The sequence below is a fragment of the Dipodomys merriami genome, unplaced genomic scaffold, assembly GCF_024711535.1.
Source record: "Dipodomys merriami isolate MVZ:Mamm:240054 unplaced genomic scaffold, mDipMer1.0.p SCAF_26, whole genome shotgun sequence".
NCBI classification, from domain to species: Eukaryota; Metazoa; Chordata; class Mammalia; order Rodentia; family Heteromyidae; genus Dipodomys; species Dipodomys merriami.
Genome location: NW_027204048.1, coordinates 20446487 through 20464470, shown reverse-complemented (window position 1 = coordinate 20464470; position 17984 = coordinate 20446487). Strand labels below are relative to the sequence as shown.

The window sequence follows — 17984 nt, the reverse complement described above, 5'->3', positions numbered from 1 at the left end:
GAGTTCAAGCCACAGGACTGGTAGGGGAAAAAAAAAACCCAAACCAACCTATAGAACAACTGAATGAATTTTAACCTCAACAGTCATTCAAGCCTTCAGAGGATTCATTCATTCCTCTTCTTTTTTTGTGTCAGCCTTAGGGCTTGAACTTACGGCCAGGGCTCTGGTTCTGGAGCTGTTTGATCAAGGCTAACACTTTAACACTTGAGCCACAGCCCCACTCTCTTCTTTTTGGCGGTTAATTGGAGATACATCTCATGGCCTTTCCTGCCTGGGCTGGTTTGAACTGCAATCCTCAGATCTCAGCCTCGGGAGTAGCTAGCATTATAGGCATGAGCCAGCCACTGGTGTCTGGCTCATATAGATATATTTCTTTCTTGCTGGTACCAGGACTTAAACTTAGGGGCTTGGGTTTACTTGGGTTTTATGCTTATGGATGGATTCTGCCACTTGAGTCATGTCTCTAGCCCAGCTTTTTGCTAGTTATTTTTGAATTGGAGTCCAGCATATTTTTTACCTGGTCTGGCTTTGAGTTTTAATCCTCCAGACCCCAATCCCTTGGGGATTATAAGGAGCCGCTCCCAGTACCAGGTGGCATTCATGTTCTACTGATTACCTTCTATATGCTAAACATGGCTAGTTGAGGATAAACAGCTTTTGGTTAGTAGCCCAACCCTGGGTCGTCATGTTAATGTTTTTGTTTTTGGTTGGCTGGTTGTTGTTGGGCTTGAATTCGGTTTGGCCACAGTCCCTGGGCCTCTGTGGGCTCAAGGCTAGAACTACCAAAGCACCACTTCTGGTTTTTGAGTGGTTCTAATTAGAGATACAGGTCTCACAGGGACTTTGCTCCCTGGGCTGGCTTTAAAACGTGATCCTTGGATCTCAGCTTCCTGAGTAGCTAGGATTACAGATGTGATCCAATGGCACCTAGCTTAATGTACTTCTTAATCACTTTAACTTCTTTATAAAAACAGAAATATAAATATAGAAAAACACTTGTCTCACTAACCCAAGGGATCCACTCCTGGTGGTTTTCCTGGTCCAGGCCTCAGTCCTGGGGTGGAGTTGCTGCCAGGGGTAGGCGCATCTGTTCGTGGAGTAGGGGTACTGGACTTTGAAACGGGAGTAGTAGATTTTTCATTCTGACAAAAGATGTACCAGCCATGAGAACACAGATTTAACAAAAGTGTTAATATGAAGGTGAACAAAACACAAAGGAAATGAAAGAAAAGAAAGGGTTTCTTCGGCTTGGTTTTTTACGTTAATAATGACCTAGGAAAAGCAAAGGAGGTTGGATTCAGAGACCATGCAGTGAAGCTGACTTTATGGAGCTGATCATTTCTAGAAAACAAATCTGAGCTGGAAGGCAAAAAAGTGTTGACAAGTCAGGGTGTTCTATGGGTAGTGGGCTACTTGTTGGTGGCTCTGGGTTCAGAACGACTGGTTTAAGTGGTACCCAGTGAACTGTAACGTTGGAACCGGCTTTGCCCGGGTAACAGGTGCCATCAGAAAGACCCAAACCTGAACTTCCACAGAGACTCAGCAGCAGGGAGATGCCATAGAAAGGCCAGAAGGGCAGCAGAGAGCAGAAAAAAATCAAAATAACAAAACCTAATGCAGTCTTTCTGCTAGATGTATCTTTTTAATTTGCACACAAACTGTAGAATTTTCTTTCCTTTGGCTGTGAACTCAAAGGTATTTGAAAACTGAATTCAGCTTTTTTTTTTAAAGTGAAGGAAATAAAGAGTGACATAATTAGTGAAGCAAAAAGATGGACCACACAAAAATCCCACTAATGGCACAGCCCCAGAAAGAGGCATGCAGGGAGATTATCCTGGCTTGTAAGCAGTTCCTTTTTGCATTTGTGATTTGTGGTGAGTCAAGATAGACTTTTATAAGTGCCAGATTATTCTTTAGGTAGGAAGGGGAACATTATTGCAGTCAAATATAGCTGGGTAATTCAAGCAAACCTAGTAAGAAAATGACACTGAATTCCCCAAGTTCATGCTGAACTACAACCTGTCTTCATACCCCAGTGTGGAGATGTATCTCCATTTATCCATGTCCCTCTCCTAATCTTACAAAAACACTCCAAAAGAAACACTCTTTACTGACAAGTTAGTAGATCCTTCTACCCTAAAAACACTTTGGCTAACTAAACATAAAACACTGGACATATACATCATTTGGAAATCAACGCCCTGTAAAAATGTGAATACCGTTTAAAATCAAATCTAATCTTAAATCTGTCTTTAAACCGGCGGTAAGGAAGAAGACGGAGAGAAGCTGCTCACAAGGCTAAGTTCTTTGGATTTGGAGGAGGGAGTGCTGCTGGAAGAGGCAATGGAGGCGGGGCTGATGGGGGCGTCCTTCTTGAGCAAGCGCGTCTTGTCCAGGCCGTTCTCTCGTGGGGAGTGCGCTGGGCTCCCGCGCGGGGAGGATGGGTCCTGCAAAGGAATACCAGGGGCGGCAACACTTACGCTCATGCACAGCACAGCACAGGGGCTCTTTTTAGCTGAGATGTTAGCTAGAAGTTTACCTTAAAATACACTATGTTCTAGAATAGATAACAATCCCTCAAATTATACAGATTAGTAATTACTGTACATTCATTGTCTATTACTTATTATATAAACTAAGTTATGTTATTTATATAATTATATATTGTATATTATACAACTATTATGTATTAACTATAATATCAATTATAATAAGTGTATCTATATGTATGTGTATGTATATGTGTATGTGTATGTATATGTGTATGTGTATATATATATATATATATATATGTATGTATGTATGTATGTATGTATTTGGTTTTAAGACCAAAGAAAACAATACAGAGTTTAGACTATTGATATAAAACAAATAACAAAGCCCCACCCATTTGCAATCTGCTTGGCAGTAAGATCTGACCACTGACTTCTGACGCTGACTTGAACTGGCAGAGAACGGTACTTGCTCATCCCAGACAAGGAACAGCAACAACAACAGAAAGCTTCAAGGAATACATCAAATAATTTCTCACCTAAACAGCACATGGCTTCATAAGGACACTGACAACACTGTTTTAGCGCCTACTGGTGTGTCTGCTAGCCTTCGTTGCAGCTGGGTGGGAGTGGGCAGTCAAGTTACTCTAGAACATACCTCGTTGGAGACGTCCACCACCAAGTTGTCATCACTCTTCTCGCCGTCACTGTCCTGGACACACAAAGAAGAAACATCATCTCCAGCCCCAGACGAAAGCATCCACAGAGTTAGCGAGATGCACACAACATGAATCCCGACTAAACTCTTCATATATGATCAAAACAAACATCAACTCCTATCTGCTTAACTTTAATCTTCATGAAGAGTAGGTAAGGTGGGCAGTGATTCCATTTTCCAGTTTAGAAAATGGAGATTTGCCTTTTAAAGAAAATTTTCGTTAAGTAAGTGTGCAAAGGGCTTCCGTTTCAGCATCTGAATTCATTTTAAAAAATACAGAACAACAAAAACTTAAGTGAATGGAGAGACACTTTTAGATACTGTACTTACAGTATGTAAAAACACAGCATTTAGAGAATACATAAAAACGTGTTCCTTTTTACAAATACATAAGCAACTATTAATAATAAACTGGAAGGGGTTCGAGAGTCACGGGGGGGGTCTGATTAAATGGAATATACTGAAAACCCATGTGGAAATATAATGATGAAATCCCCCTCTCACTAATGTAAGCTCATAATTTAAAAAAGGCAAATATAAGTAAATGGAGGAGAGTGGCTTATGACTGTAGACAGAGCTGCAAACTGCAGCTCTGCAGGGGTGGGCCGCGTTTGGAACTTAGCTGCCACACTGTTGAAGTGAGAGGCAAACCCCCCGGCTTCTGGCTTCTTGTGAGGTCTGCAGTTCTCAGGAGGGAAACTGAGCTGCAACCACCTGCTGCAACACAGTGGCCACCACCTCCAGCTCGTTCTGCTGAGGGACCTCCAGGCCTCCATAGACAGGAGCTTCCACCAGGCTAGGGACATGCTACCTGTCTGTCCACACAACTTACTAAGAGATTCCTCAACACACAAGTCTAACAAATTTCCTATGATGTTACCTTTTCCTTTAAGTCACAGAAAATGCATGCACCCTGAAATACGTAGCAGGGAGCAAACAGCTCTCTGAAATTATAACACAGAATCCCCAAATCTTTTATTAGCTGCTGGATAAAGAGTCTAGCTTCTCACATACAAAAAGACATGCAGCTGCTGCACACACACAGGACTTCAGCAACTCAGAACTACCAAGGAGAAAGGTAACGTATTTTTTTTCTCCTAACGAACGTTGTCTTGATGGCGATAAACAGCAAAGCTAACTAGCTTTCCGAAAAGCACAGACAAATGAACTTACGTAACGTGCTGCAATTTCCTTCTCCTCAGTTTTCTGCTTCTTGCTCTCTGAGGAGTAGTCGGAGGAGTTCCGGTGCTTCTCAGCACCTCGGAAGCTGGCCGATGGGGATACCGAAGAGCTCTAGAATTAGAAAGCAAAAGCACAGCTGAGAAATACCACTCATTTAGCAGTTGTATTTTTATATCACTTGAGATTTTTTTTACGTTTTTGTTCTGCGGCATACACTTGGAAAGCAGCTAAGAGGACACAGGAGAGAGGGGAGAAGATGAAAAGAAGAAAATAGAGAGGAAAAGGGGAAGGAGGAGAGTAAGACAAGGTGGAAAGGGTAAGGAAAAAGGAAAAGAACAAGGAACAGGAAACAGATGGTCAGGGAGGAGAGGAATAAGAAAGGACAGTAAGGCAGAGCATAAACGGAACTCAGAATGGGTTTGCTCTCAAGTACACGTTCATATCATACTGTTAAAACATTTCTGCAAGCTTGGGAAAGGAAGAAAAGATAATTCTTTTAAGGTTGCAGATTAATGAGAAGCCATTATTTGGAGGTCCTAATACAGAATTGAACTTAAGCAATACCTAGCCATTTTTCAATTTCAAAAAAGGAGTGTAGATGTGACGTACATGCCTATATTAGCTACTCAGAAAGCAGAGATAGGAGATTGTGGTTCAAGGCCAGCCAAGGCAAAATAAACAAGCTGGAATGGTGACACACACCGTAAAGCAGCTACTCAGAATTCAGTGGTAGGAACACTGTAGCCCAGGGCCAATCTAGGCAAAAGCACGAGAACTCAAATAAAATCAAACTAAAACAAAGAGGATTGGGGGCATGGCTCAAGTGGTAGATCACGCTGAGTTACAAGCCTAGTACACCCAGGAAGGATGGAAAGGAAGGAGAGAAGGAGGGAAAGACAGAGAGGCAGAGAAAGTCAGGGAAGGGAAGAGGAGGAGAGGAGGGGAAGGGGAGGAGAGAGGTGTGAAATAGAAGGAAGAGAAGAGAAAGTGAAAGAGAAAAAGATTTTGTTTTTCCCCCAAAGATGCAGTATAACAGGAAAACACCTGCAGCCAGGAAATTCCTTTCTTTTTGACTCAAATTTTTGTAAGTCAGCTATGATTTTGCTTCTGGGATCTCAAGAAGCTGAGTGGAGCTACAAACCAAAAACCAAAAACCAAACCAGGTTCACATCTCGCACTGCTCGCAGCCAGCTTCGGGCTCAGGCTGCGAATTCCCACCTCTGCTCTGAACAAGCTGACTGAGGGAAGCCCGCAGTGCCAGCGGCTCTAACGAGAGCACAAGGCGGAACGGGCCTCTCTCTGCAGCAGGAGCAGGTGGCGACTGGGCACCTTTGGGTGGTGTGGAGTCTAGACCTACGGATGAAGAAGTGGAATCAGAGCCGCTGTGTCCTGAGGAACTGGCCAGTGACCGTCACTGCCCCAAGAGAAGATGTGAGTGAGAGAGAGGCGCGGGAGGGGGCGGCCCGCCCTGGGCCGCTGCTAAGGAGGAACTAGCAAATTCCTCGGAGAGGCACACAGGAAGGGACTCCCGAGGGCAAAACTAACTCAGCCTGGAAAGAACAGGATAGTCTTGGAAGGCAGTAAGAAGAACATTTGGAGATAGAGAAGAAAGTCCTACAGAGAACAGAGAATCAATCTCTACAGTAACATCTTTGCTAGGCATGTAAACAATCCATTCATCGAACTTGTCAGTAAAGCTCTCCTGGTCTATAACTTATCTTCTGTATCTCATATGTAGTTCACTTGAACTTTTTTTGTGTCTGTTGGTAATGATTAACATTTATGAAGGTAGACAAGCTTTACCAGGCCTTTAAATTACAGGAAGCAGTGTCACATCCAGAACTTTGGGGCTCTAGGTTCCATTTTACTTCCACATTCTCTTTTGTGGCAGTTCTAAAACATATTATTGGAGGGTAGTGGTTAGTGGAAGATAGAGATGGCAGCCATGAATGAATGGGTACCAGCATGAGGGCTGGATAGCTCTAACTCTGTCTTTGTGGGGCCCAGCCCTTTGCCAAGCCCGAATCTTGTACATGCTAGGCAAGCATTCTACCATGAAGCTACATCCGCAGCCCCTTTAAGCAGTTTTAAAAGCAGAGTACAGACTCTGTTATCTGTATCTCCACTGAGCTCCAGCCTTCACTCTCAAGACACCACACTTGATTCAATGTTCCCTCTTCACTTTCACATCAGAATTTAATGCAATCTGGTTTTTATGACCACTGAACCCATGAGCCCAGGCCTCACCCACATATTTCATACCAGAATATCATCCATTTTCTCCTTATTTGTGGAATTGCTTACTCTCCAAAGACAGACTTTTTTTGACCCACTTGTCTTTACTCTGCCTTAAAACACACACACACACACACACACACACACACACACACACACACAGACACAGACACAGACACACACAGACACACACACACACACACACAGACACACACACACACACACACACACACACACACTTTTTTCCCTTCCATCCACAGGAAATAATTTTGAACTCTTGAGTGTAGCTGCTTCCAAAGTCCTCTTTTCCTTACCCACTCCACAGCCCTGGCTATGTCTCCAACATTAACATGTCGTGTTCCCAGAGGGCTGTGTATTTCCCCTGCATCTGTAGCTTTCCGCTGGCTTACAGAAGGGCTCTTTCACTCAGTTATCTATCTGTGAGCAGCCTCCTCAACCCTAAGAACCAGTTCCAATGTCCTTTTTCAGAGCTGCTTCGGGTGCTGTCAAGCGGAATGACTCACTCGTCCTGTTCCCTTAAAACATTTGTTCACTTGATGATTGGAGCATGTGCAACGAATGTACCTCGGTTTGTACACAAATCCACCTCCCACCGAGGCCGTGGTGTCCCAGGTTGGAGGTGCCCAGCTCCGCCAGCAGCAGGGAACCAGCAGAAATGTTTCTAAACGCAAACGGGTCACCATGCCCCGGTAGGCCTGCTTCAGTCTCGATTCAAAACGCACAGGATATATGGGTGAACAATTCGACTGGAAACTGTAGGCATGAGAGCACTAATTTTTATCAATTAGAGTACTGATTCACCAATTCCGACCACTCCCTGGAGTTGGCAGAACGCAGCTCTGCTTCTCTTCACTCCTGTCCACCTCAAGGCGCCTTCTCCTCCTCATTTGACATTTTACAAAAAGAAGAAATGTTCATCCTGTTGATGCTAACACACTACACACCAAGTTGTCTCCACTACTGCAAGTTATTTTTCAAAAGGGAAAAATGGCTTCTAAACAATGATGAACTACTCTCTTAAGATCTGATGCTAAACAGGAATGTCTACTTAGACCTTAATGCTCACTCACTGGCTCTGGCTTTCTCGAGGTGGCCATTTCTGGTCATGTGGGCAGCATTTACTCTTGAATTTGTACTGCGGGACAGAGTTACACGTTGGAGTTTGCTAGTGAAATGATAAGGTAGCTAATTATCTCTAGCATTTAAAGGTTAATCTCTGCAGTGGGCAGGAGGGCAATAAGCAATGTTCTAATAACATAATTGCTCTGGAATCCAATTGGATTTGGCTGAGATTCACATCATAAATCTTAGAAATCACCACTCTGCCCCTTCGATATAGGCTGGGCATGTGAATAAAGAAGAATCAAATAAATACTGATAAAGGCAGTGAAGCCTGTTTTAATTTCTATTATGGTTTTAAAAGGTCAGCTAGGTTAGCTATTTCTGTAGCTTATTGCCTCAGAAACTGACTGGAGCTGCATCATGACAATGTGTGAATCTATACAGTTAGGGACATTAAAGACAATCTTCTCACTATATTTTGATTATACTTATCAGCAGATAGGTTATGAATGCAAAGTCACAGGAAGGAGCAACGTCCAAACCACAAGAGGCAAAATAACCTTGAGTGTACCTGTTAGAGGGTACACTTTTACCAGGGTAATTTAAAGAGTAAGGTAGATGTGTTGAGCTCGACTGTAGACTGGGATGATGAGCAATCATGGATCTGTTCAAGGCAGTTGTAAGGAATATTCCATACCGTCTCCACGAGATACTTTCTCATTTGAATTCAAATGTACCCCAAGCTTGCCACTTGTATAGGTACAAAGCTCAGACATCCCTGCCTACTTAGAAGACCACAACTAGAAAAAAAAAGTGAAAGGCTGAGTGGATAATGAAGATCAGGCATCCTGAAACTCACTGGCTATGGCTCACTTGCCCATTAGTGATGGTCTTTAAAAGCCCTATCTGCATGGTACCAAAGGACTGAAACAGATAAAGAGAGTAACAAAGAGGCAGAGGGTATCATGAGAATGTTTAAGTCCTGGATTGTTCTTTGTTGTCCAGGCTTTCCTTTATTCGCCAGAACAGCCTAGGTTTTTAGACTATAAATTACGTTGTTTCTCTAGCTGTAATTCATTCAGGCATTCTCAATTGTGCATCGGGGTCAGGACAAGTTAGGGTTAGTTTGTATGCTGGGCAGGACAGAGAGGGGATATCCCTATAGACCACTTCTTGAGGCCAAAAGCTAAGTCCTCAATTATAATTCCTCCACAACCTCTCAGAAAAGCCAGAGGCCAACACACAGGCCAGAAATCAATTCTACTGGCTTTACTCAATTCAGAAAGGCTGAGGTATTGTCGCAGATGCACAGAGATGCAAAATGCTCCTTCCATTTAACGGAACCAAATTACAGGAGGAAAGGGGCCTACAATTATGAACCATCCGGAGCCCTCAAAACAGCCCGTAGTTTAGAAATACTTTCAAGTTTAAAATAAATGTAATAGCTTTAACGTAAGACCTCATCACAGTAGTACCTTTCATCGAGATTTTTTATAGTATTAATATCATACATTACGTATATAGACTCATTCACAAAACTAGAACTGATAAAAACATTTTAATACATTATCTGAAAGAACAGAGTTGATAGGGGAAATAATCCTCAGTTGTGAAAAGCATAAAGACTTTAAAAAGAAAATTATTTGGCCCAAATGCAAAAGTATTACATATTAACTCGTAACACATGCAAATGTATGTAAATTAGTATAAAATTTATAGTATGCTGCTGTTGAAAAAGTGCACATGGCAAGGCTCTAAGTCAAGTCACTGGTGTCAGTTTACTGCTCATTACAGTCAAGAATTTTTTTTATAACCTTCCTGATTAAGGATGTCATTAAAAGCACAATCTGTATATAACCGTCACAGAACTTGCCTTTTAAAAATTAACATAAATCAAAACTCACCTTCAAAAATGACTAGGACTTTCTGGTGACCTGCTCTTGTTAAAAGAAGATTTAATATAATCTATTTATAATGTATAGTCTGATGGCAATAAAGTTCTACCCCTATAGCATTTCATGCTCTTTAAAAATGTTCTATTATCAGACAGCCGTCAGTAATCCTAGCTACTCAGGAGGCTGAAATCTGAGGACCAAAGTTCAAAGCCAGCCGAGGCAGGAAACTAGAGACTCTGATATGTAATTAATTACCAAAAAAAAACTGGAAGTGGAGCTGTGGCTCAAGTTGTAGTGTGCTGGCTTTGAGCAAAAAAAAGTTTGGGGACAGCATCTAGGACCTGAGTTCAAGCTCTGGAACCGACACTTAAGTTGTCTTTGTGTCTCTCTGGTGGAAGAAATTTGGGTCAAGATAAATTCAAAATGGTACCAAACCAGAGGAACTGGCAGTCAGAGGAATGACTGAGGTGGTGTTCACAATTCTTAAGTCAGTTAGGGCTAGCTGCAAGACTAGGCCATGCCACTTGCAACAGGAATTTAGTCAAGTTACTAGACCTCTCTCCAGGTTCCAGTTCTCAGTGAGTAGGAACAAAGGTAAGGATTAAGAAGTCCTGTCCTAAAGCACAGTGGCTGGCATGAAGAGCTCTTTCTCCTTGACAGGTGTGGACACCGCTGTATAATCCTACTCCACAAATGGGCTCCTTCAACAGTGTTTACTGAACACAGGCACACAAAGCTAAGTGAAATAAATACACACCTTCTCCTCCAACAGGAGTCAAGACGTACACAATGTAAAAGGCTTATTGTGTTTTTATTTTTCCTTCACGTACTAGAAACTAGAACATCTTCAACTGTTCATGCCTTTGTTCTCATGGTCTCAGCATTATGTATGACTTGGTCAGGATGAAATGCCCTAATAATTTATAAAGTATCAATACAATTGATTTTAAATTACAATATTATCTTAATGTCCTCTTGGGGATTCTTGACTGTTATGTCCTCTTCCTGGAATAAGGCTGTTGGCTCCCCCCCAGAAATTTCATTGAACACAGTTACTTTATCTGCAAACTCAGCTGATGGAACATGACACTTTATGCCGAGGATACAGGCTTGAGGCTTGTGTGTGCAGCTGAACTTCCCTCCCTTCAAAATCACAGTCTGCATGCGCCGCAAGCTATGGGCCGTATGAGAAAGCAACTGGGGAAAGGAGAGAGAGCAAGCACTCCTCCTCCTCATGGAGAGGAGAACCCAAAGCCCAAGTGAGTAAGTCCAATCGTTACCTATGGCACAGTCGGACACGTTTGCAGATTCTGTAATAAAAAGTTGCCAGGACACGTGACTTTGTACTACTTGCATCTTTTATTCTATCTGATAGCCCAAAGCGATCTCCTATCCTTCAATCCAATGGCCTTCCTCAAAGTTTAGAAAACCTAACATTCCTATGAGTTTTGCCCTCCCCTAAGAATTCCCACATGAATAAGGACTTGAAAAATCTTGTATGCTAAATCTGTACAAACTATAGTCAAATATACTGGCCACCTTCTTCTGGATATTTTTTTTTTTAGTTTTGCACCTATCAAATAATAAATACTACGAGTCTGACTGGTAAATATGGTAAGATCTGACCAAAAGTGGACAGGGGCTGAAAAGCGTCCTTTCTGATTTTTGTTGTTGTTTTCAGTGGAGGAGTGATCTGGATTTAAACCTATTCCAATGCCGTGTTCTGTTCTGAATAAAAATATCAACAGATTCTAATAGTGACTTCCAAAACGCTCAAAATAGGGTAGGGGCTCAGAGAAATGAAGTAAGCTTAAAGACTTAGCAAGCTGTATTTTAATGGACCAGAATCCCCATTTTGGTAACCGTTAAAATTTATTGGAAAAGAAAGTCTTTTCATGTTACTATTTTTCCCCGTAAACTGTTTTAATCTATTTGAAAGGCTAAACATTTTTTCTTCCAAAGAGTGTTAACTCCACAGAGCCTCATATATATTCTTATGCATTATGTATGCAAATATACTCTATACAATATCTGAGTGCAATTCAGCAGGAACACAGAAGGAAATAACAATGTATCAATTTAAACCAAGGCTGGCTAGCAGTTTTAAGGTTGCTAATCAGAAACTCCAGGTTTTCCTACTACATAAAATGGCTAAATAATTTCCAAAAATCAGCCATTTGGCCTTAAGGTCTTTCAACGAAATATTAAAGTGAGTTGTTCTTCAAACGCATTGGCAAACAAACAGAATGAGCCCCACATATACTCTGCATTTTCCTACTTCACAAGTCTTCTTAAAACGTTAAAAAAAAAAAGCCTAATCCTTATCACATATTTACTTAACCCATGGTTTTACAATATATGTCAATATATAAGGAATATCAAAATTACTGAGATATTTTCATTCTTTGTCTTAGAATAGTACCAAAATCTGGTTTGCATTTTATTTTTATAGCCCATCTCGATCTGGACCGACCAGAAGTCACCCATGATTTGTGGTTACAGTAACAGACCACACGATTTCAAAGGTCTACACCATCGACATGTCCATTTGTTCAAATACCTAGTTCTTTTACAGGCCTGCTCTGGTCCTTGCCCAGCTTCTCGAATCTCATCTTTCCTTAAGCACTGATCATTCCAAGCTTTTTTTTTTTTTGCTTCTTAGAGCCTTTGTATAGATAGCTCTTCTAAGAACTTACTTTCTTCTCCAGCATATTTATACATCTTAATTTTCCACTTAAACATCACATTCTGAAGAGCTGACTAACCCCCAATACTTTCCCTCCTGTAAATCCCTATGCTTACCCGTGTGCTTCCTTCCTCTCATTTATGTATCACCGTTACCACTTCATTTGCTTATCTTCTCTATGTGACTGGAAGTCCAGGGAAGGCCGGGAGCACAGTTGTTTGGATGACCATGAAACCCAGCATGTGGCTGAATGCCTCAACTGAACTGCTGTTGACCAAATGAACACAAAATGGAATCTGCTCATGGATACTTCTGGTTTGCCCCCGTATGATTTTTATTATATAGAGATTCGAGATTGTGCATTCCCAACAGCATGTCTACTCGGTCTCCCTGGCATGTACCACAATGACGGTTGCAGTCTCCATAGCCCTGTGTGTGTCTACGTGTGATGTCCGGGGTAAACCAAAGGAGGAAACCTTCAAATGTAGTGATCTTGAAAGTGACAGGGTGACAATTTTCAGAACTATGATAAAACGATAGTGAAAGGAAACAGTGCAAAGGGAAAAACACAAAATAAGGGTCAGGATGGTGCCAATAAGCCAGTGCCAGGCGCCAGGTTCCTCTCTTGCCTCTGCACTCTCAAGGTGTATGTAGCTCCTTCTCCAAGGCCAGCGTCAGGCTGGGTTCTGGCTAGGGTACCTGGAGCATTACTGAATACACGCATCAAGGCAACCATTTTACAACTCTTTTTTTGCTTAAATGGAAAACTCTTTGGCCTAAGGGAGGCCACTTTCAACTCTCTGTCACTCACATTGTGTTCATCAACTGGCTGTGATCAGGGGGAAACGCGTCTCCCTGAAGTCAGACCACTGAGAAGCCAAGACTTAAATGGGAAGGAATCACATCAAGTGGGTTAGATCGACCACAGGAAGGATGCAGCCATCAGCAGTTTTTTCTGGGCTCCTTAGGGAATAGTGACACCTGGAGATTTCCATACAACATTTATTCCCCAAGGAGGTCTGCAGTAAACAGAAATAGCCTTAGCACAACTCCCACCCACCCCCACCCGCTTTTTAGACAGTAAGTCACCACAAACAAATGATGAAAGAGCCCAAACAGATATAATACGTGTGGCTTTTTTTCTTAAAGGAAATATAAAAAAAAGAGCTTTCCATGGGTTGATTTTTGTTAATGTTTCATTCCTAGAGTTTAACATAAAATTTTAGTATATCAAGCCACATAGTATTAGTATCAATTGATATTAAGGATCAGTTGATTATCAGTTGATTATGACTTTGGTATACTATACAGAAAGCAATTGACAGAGAGATACGTATGTATACAATTTCAAGTAGCTCTAAAGAAATGATTCCAAATGGTAGCTTTCATATGACAGGATCTGAAGATGAGAGTTTGACCAAAAAACACGGGAAGAACAGGCTGATTCAAGACTTCCGTGGTTTAAGCAGGAAAATACAGTCCTCTCACCAGAGCTAAAATGTTGACAGGGAAGTTAAGCCGTAGCCCACCTCTCCCCAAATTACAGGTCAGAGAGCTAAATTATAAGGCGTGAAAACAACCTTAGGCCCCCAGCCTACCTGCTATCCCAGACAAGTGTGATACTAATCTATACGCCTGCCCCTTGACCTTCCCTTCCTCCCTTCTTTCCCTTCCCTTTTCCATATTCTCCTCACTGCCCCAGCTCTACCAGCAATACCTCTGTCAATACCTAGTCTAGCTGATGGTACTATGGGCTAAAGAGGTTGTTGACCTTTTTTCTATCACGTCCTTTTTAGGTTAATTACTTTTGTATACTTGGTATACCCAGTGACATTTAATCACTACAGTGCTACTCAGTAAACAGAACTAAATGGAGCCAACTGCAATTTGGCACTGAACTGAATGGTGCAGTAATAGCAGCATGCTGAAAATGGATTGAAAGAATACACTCTTGCTCTCCATATGGAGAAATGAGGTGACTACTATCCAATTAATCATTATTTTATTACAAAGAAAGCTCTAGCTCACTGGTATACTTTCGCTATTAAACAGTAAATACAGTTCAATGGCCAGCCTTCATTTTGTTATACAAGGACAATGAAGGAAGTGTTTGCTAAACAAACAAATAAAAGCAAAACTCCTTCAGAGACCTGACTTTCGTACTCTGGTCTGCCTCTGTTCTCACAGATGCATACATGTACATGCATGTCTTATCACAGGACAGCCCTCTGTGAGTGCATACATGTACATGCATGTCTTATCACAGGACAGCCCTCTGTGAGTGCATACATGTATATGCATGTCTTATCACAGGACAGCCCTCTGTGAGTACATACATGTACATGCATGTCTTTATCACAGGACAGCCCTCTGTGAGTACATACATGTACATGCATGTGTTATCACAGGACAGCCCTCTGTGAGTGCATACATGTACATGCATGTCTTATCACAGGACAGCCCTCTGTGAGTGCATACATGTACATGCATGTCTTTATCACAGGACAGCCCTCTGTGAGTGCAGCCAGGACTCAATTATCTTGCGCATCTTGTCTTGTGATTTTTAAATACCGGAGGAATAGTAATCTATATGCAGAAGACGTCACAATCTAGTGTGTTGAAGAAAGTGTCTAAGTGCATGGAATTAAATCACACATCATGTCACAGACATTTGAGCTACTGATGAAGTTGGCTAAGACAGATATTCACTGACTTCCCTCCACTGGGAATGAAGAGTGGGTAAGTGAGGTCAGAGGTGAAACATGCACACCTGGACAGGCCAGACCACTGGGGTGGGAGCCTCAGTGTGCACTAAAAGATGGAAAGACCAGGTTTGATCTGTATGAAGAACAGTAGATGCTACAGGCAGGCTGGTACTGGATCCGACAACTTAAGTGGAATAAGTCCTTTTTGTTTCCCGGGTCCTAGACACCAGGGACAGACGCGAATACGGCACTGACACTTCAGGGAATCTAGAGGAGGGGAATGGGATAGGATCAGCTTGTACTCTACGTGACGGTGCTCTGGTTTCAATGTGCCTGGCTCTAGGATTGTCGTCTGTGTGATTCTAGGCAAGTTAGCCTATTCAGGCTTCACTTCTCATACCTGCCAGCTGGAGAGAAGGTTATTTACCCGACAGGATTATTCCTGTCATAATCTGAATGTTTATGTTCATCAAAATTCCTATGTTGAAACTTAAACATAGAGCATGAGAGAGTATTTGGAAGATGATCAGATCAAGGATGGAAGTTTCAGGAAGGGAATGTGTAAGCTGGGAAAAGCGACCTGAAGAAACCCCTCGACCCATTTCACTCATGTGCGGACATGGCCTCCTCAGACACCGAACAGAGGAGAAGGCACCTTGATCAGGAGCCCCCAGCTTCCCAGACTCACAGCAATGGCTTTCTGTTTTTTAAACTACCCCGTTTAGGGCATTTCGTTTTGGGGCCCAACTGGATTAAAGTAGTCAATGATAGTTAATTGAGACAACGATATTCCTTTTGTGGTTTATTTATGGAACTTGCCCCTAAAGCACAGTGGACAGCAAGCTATTTTAGGCGGCTAGAAATCCAGAGAGCTGCGATGATTGTCTATTCTCAGCCTTCTTTGGAAAAACAGTGGCATAGTCTTCAAGCCTGAAGACCGCTTCCCTAGGGCCTTAAACACCTCGTTTGCAAGATATGTTGTCATGTGTTATTAGAAAAGAGCTGCTCTGTGATAGGGCAGCATACACACTTCTAAACTTCCATATCTCTACAGATGCAAACGTTCTGGATGGAATGTTCTTAAGGCTGAGTCTCATCTGTCTCCTGGCTTGGTGTCCTGAAGGCCTAGTCGAATGTGCTTTCTGAAGATAATCCTAAGCTATGGTGGCCGAGTAGAGCCCACATCTGCACCCCAGGTTGCAGGCTGGCTCTGGGGTCAGGAAGCAGGTACAGTGGCAGGGTAGGAAGAGTGCAGCCTGTAACTCCCCGAAATACAATGTTACTATGACTACATGTCAGGCACTCAGTAGGCCCCAAGGCGCTAAGGATACAACGCAAAGGGCAGATAAAGAACCTGCCCTCCTAGGGCATTAGTTTTAGTTAAGATCATAAAAATAAAGACGTTATTGATAAAGTTGAAAAAACAAGTGCAAATGGCAACAAGTTATGAAAGGAATTGATTGAGATGCTGCAAGCTGAGACACCCAACAGGGTTTTTGGAAAGGGCCTCTTTCAAGCAGATGACTCTAACTACATACAAGAAGGCTGAAGCCCTCAGCCTCAGTAGCAGTCAGGACAAATGAAAGGGAGGTTAGATTCTCAGCAACAAAATTTAAAACTCCAAGAACCTTTGAATGAGGCTGTTTCAGGTCTATGAGGCAGCTAAGTTCGGGAAGGAATAGAATGAGAGAGCAAGGTAGAGAGCATCATCTGGACTGGGTTATGACTTAAGAGACAAGCCAGCAAAGAATCAATAGTCTAACGTCTGGATAGTGGTTCTACACAGGCTGCTTATCAAGAGAACCTATGCCTAACATTTAAAAAACGAGGAGAAAGAAGGAAGGGGAAGACAATTTTTTTTTTTTAAGTCCAATTTTCCCTCCACCCCAGAGCAATCAAGCCAGTCTCTCCAGAGAGGGTGAGCCTGGGCAAAGGCCTAGGTATGGCCATTTTGAAAGCTCCCAGGTGATTTTGAAGTTGACAACTTCTGACCTAGGGCACATTCAGATAATGGAGGAGCCATGAGATTGCTGTCAATTAGAACTCCTAATCAACTAGACCTGATTACCTATTAACACTGAATCACCTTGGAGATCTTTACAAGAGCACAATTAGGTCAGAGGAGGATCCTCCACTTCACCTCCCTGCAGTTCATCATGTCAGGACAAAGAACTGGTAAGAAGTAACCTTTAAAATAACTGTTTGGAGGTGGGAAACAGGAAAAACAAAAACTCAATCACACCCTTGTCCTCACATGAGGCTAGCTAGCTAGCCACTCTACACATTTCCGAATGCTTGGATGCAGTGTTCCCATGAATGACTCTACAATGTGACAGCGATATAGTTTGAGTGCAATAATTGAAACAATGATCTCAATAAAGTGGGGGTATCATGAGATAATTGGCCATCCTCAGGATTTAAGCAGACTGTGTTGAACGCCAAGGGCACTCCTTGCCAAGGTCAATTACAGTAACTGCTTATCTGAATTACATTGTTGCTATTGTAAACTCTGCTTGATTTTAAAATAATTAATAGAATACATACCACAGGGAAATGACCTGAGAAGGAGTTCTTGCTGTTCTTGCTCAACTACTGGTCATTTAAGAATTTTTAATAATTAACATTTCAGAATCCTCCTATCCCATACCTTTAAATACATAGTTCTTTATATCTCATACCTTTAAATGCATAGTTCCTTATATCCCATACCTTTAAATACATAGTTCTTTATATCTCATACCTTTAAATACATAGTTCTTTATATCTCATACCTTTAAATACATAGTTCTTTATATCTCATACCTTTAAATGCATAGTTCCTTATATCCCATACCTTTAAATACATAGTTCTTTATATCTCATACCTTTAAATACATAGTTCTTTATATCTCATACCTTTAAATACATAGTTCTTTAACTCATTAAGAGGTATTAGACAAGTGGCAAAGAAGTGGTCCATGGTAACATATAGAATAATAGGGTGTCTAA

At 41.9% G+C, this 17984-nt stretch overlaps 1 protein-coding gene across 9 annotated transcripts in view; it reads right to left on the bottom strand.

Moving 5' to 3' along the window:
- LOC138837023 (transducin-like enhancer protein 4) overlaps positions 1-17984 on the bottom strand; it is a 142352-nt gene that overhangs the window by 18084 nt on the left and 106284 nt on the right. For all 9 annotated transcript variants that reach the window (XM_070035801.1, XM_070035802.1, XM_070035797.1 and 6 more), the window contains 4 exons: positions 4384-4503; positions 3151-3204; positions 2295-2447; positions 1010-1142 (listed from right to left, as the gene is read on the bottom strand). In XM_070035801.1, coding sequence (XP_069891902.1) covers positions 1010-1142; positions 2295-2447; positions 3151-3204; positions 4384-4503 — 460 coding nt within the window. The remainder of the gene's footprint in view (positions 1-1009; positions 1143-2294; positions 2448-3150; positions 3205-4383; positions 4504-17984) is intronic.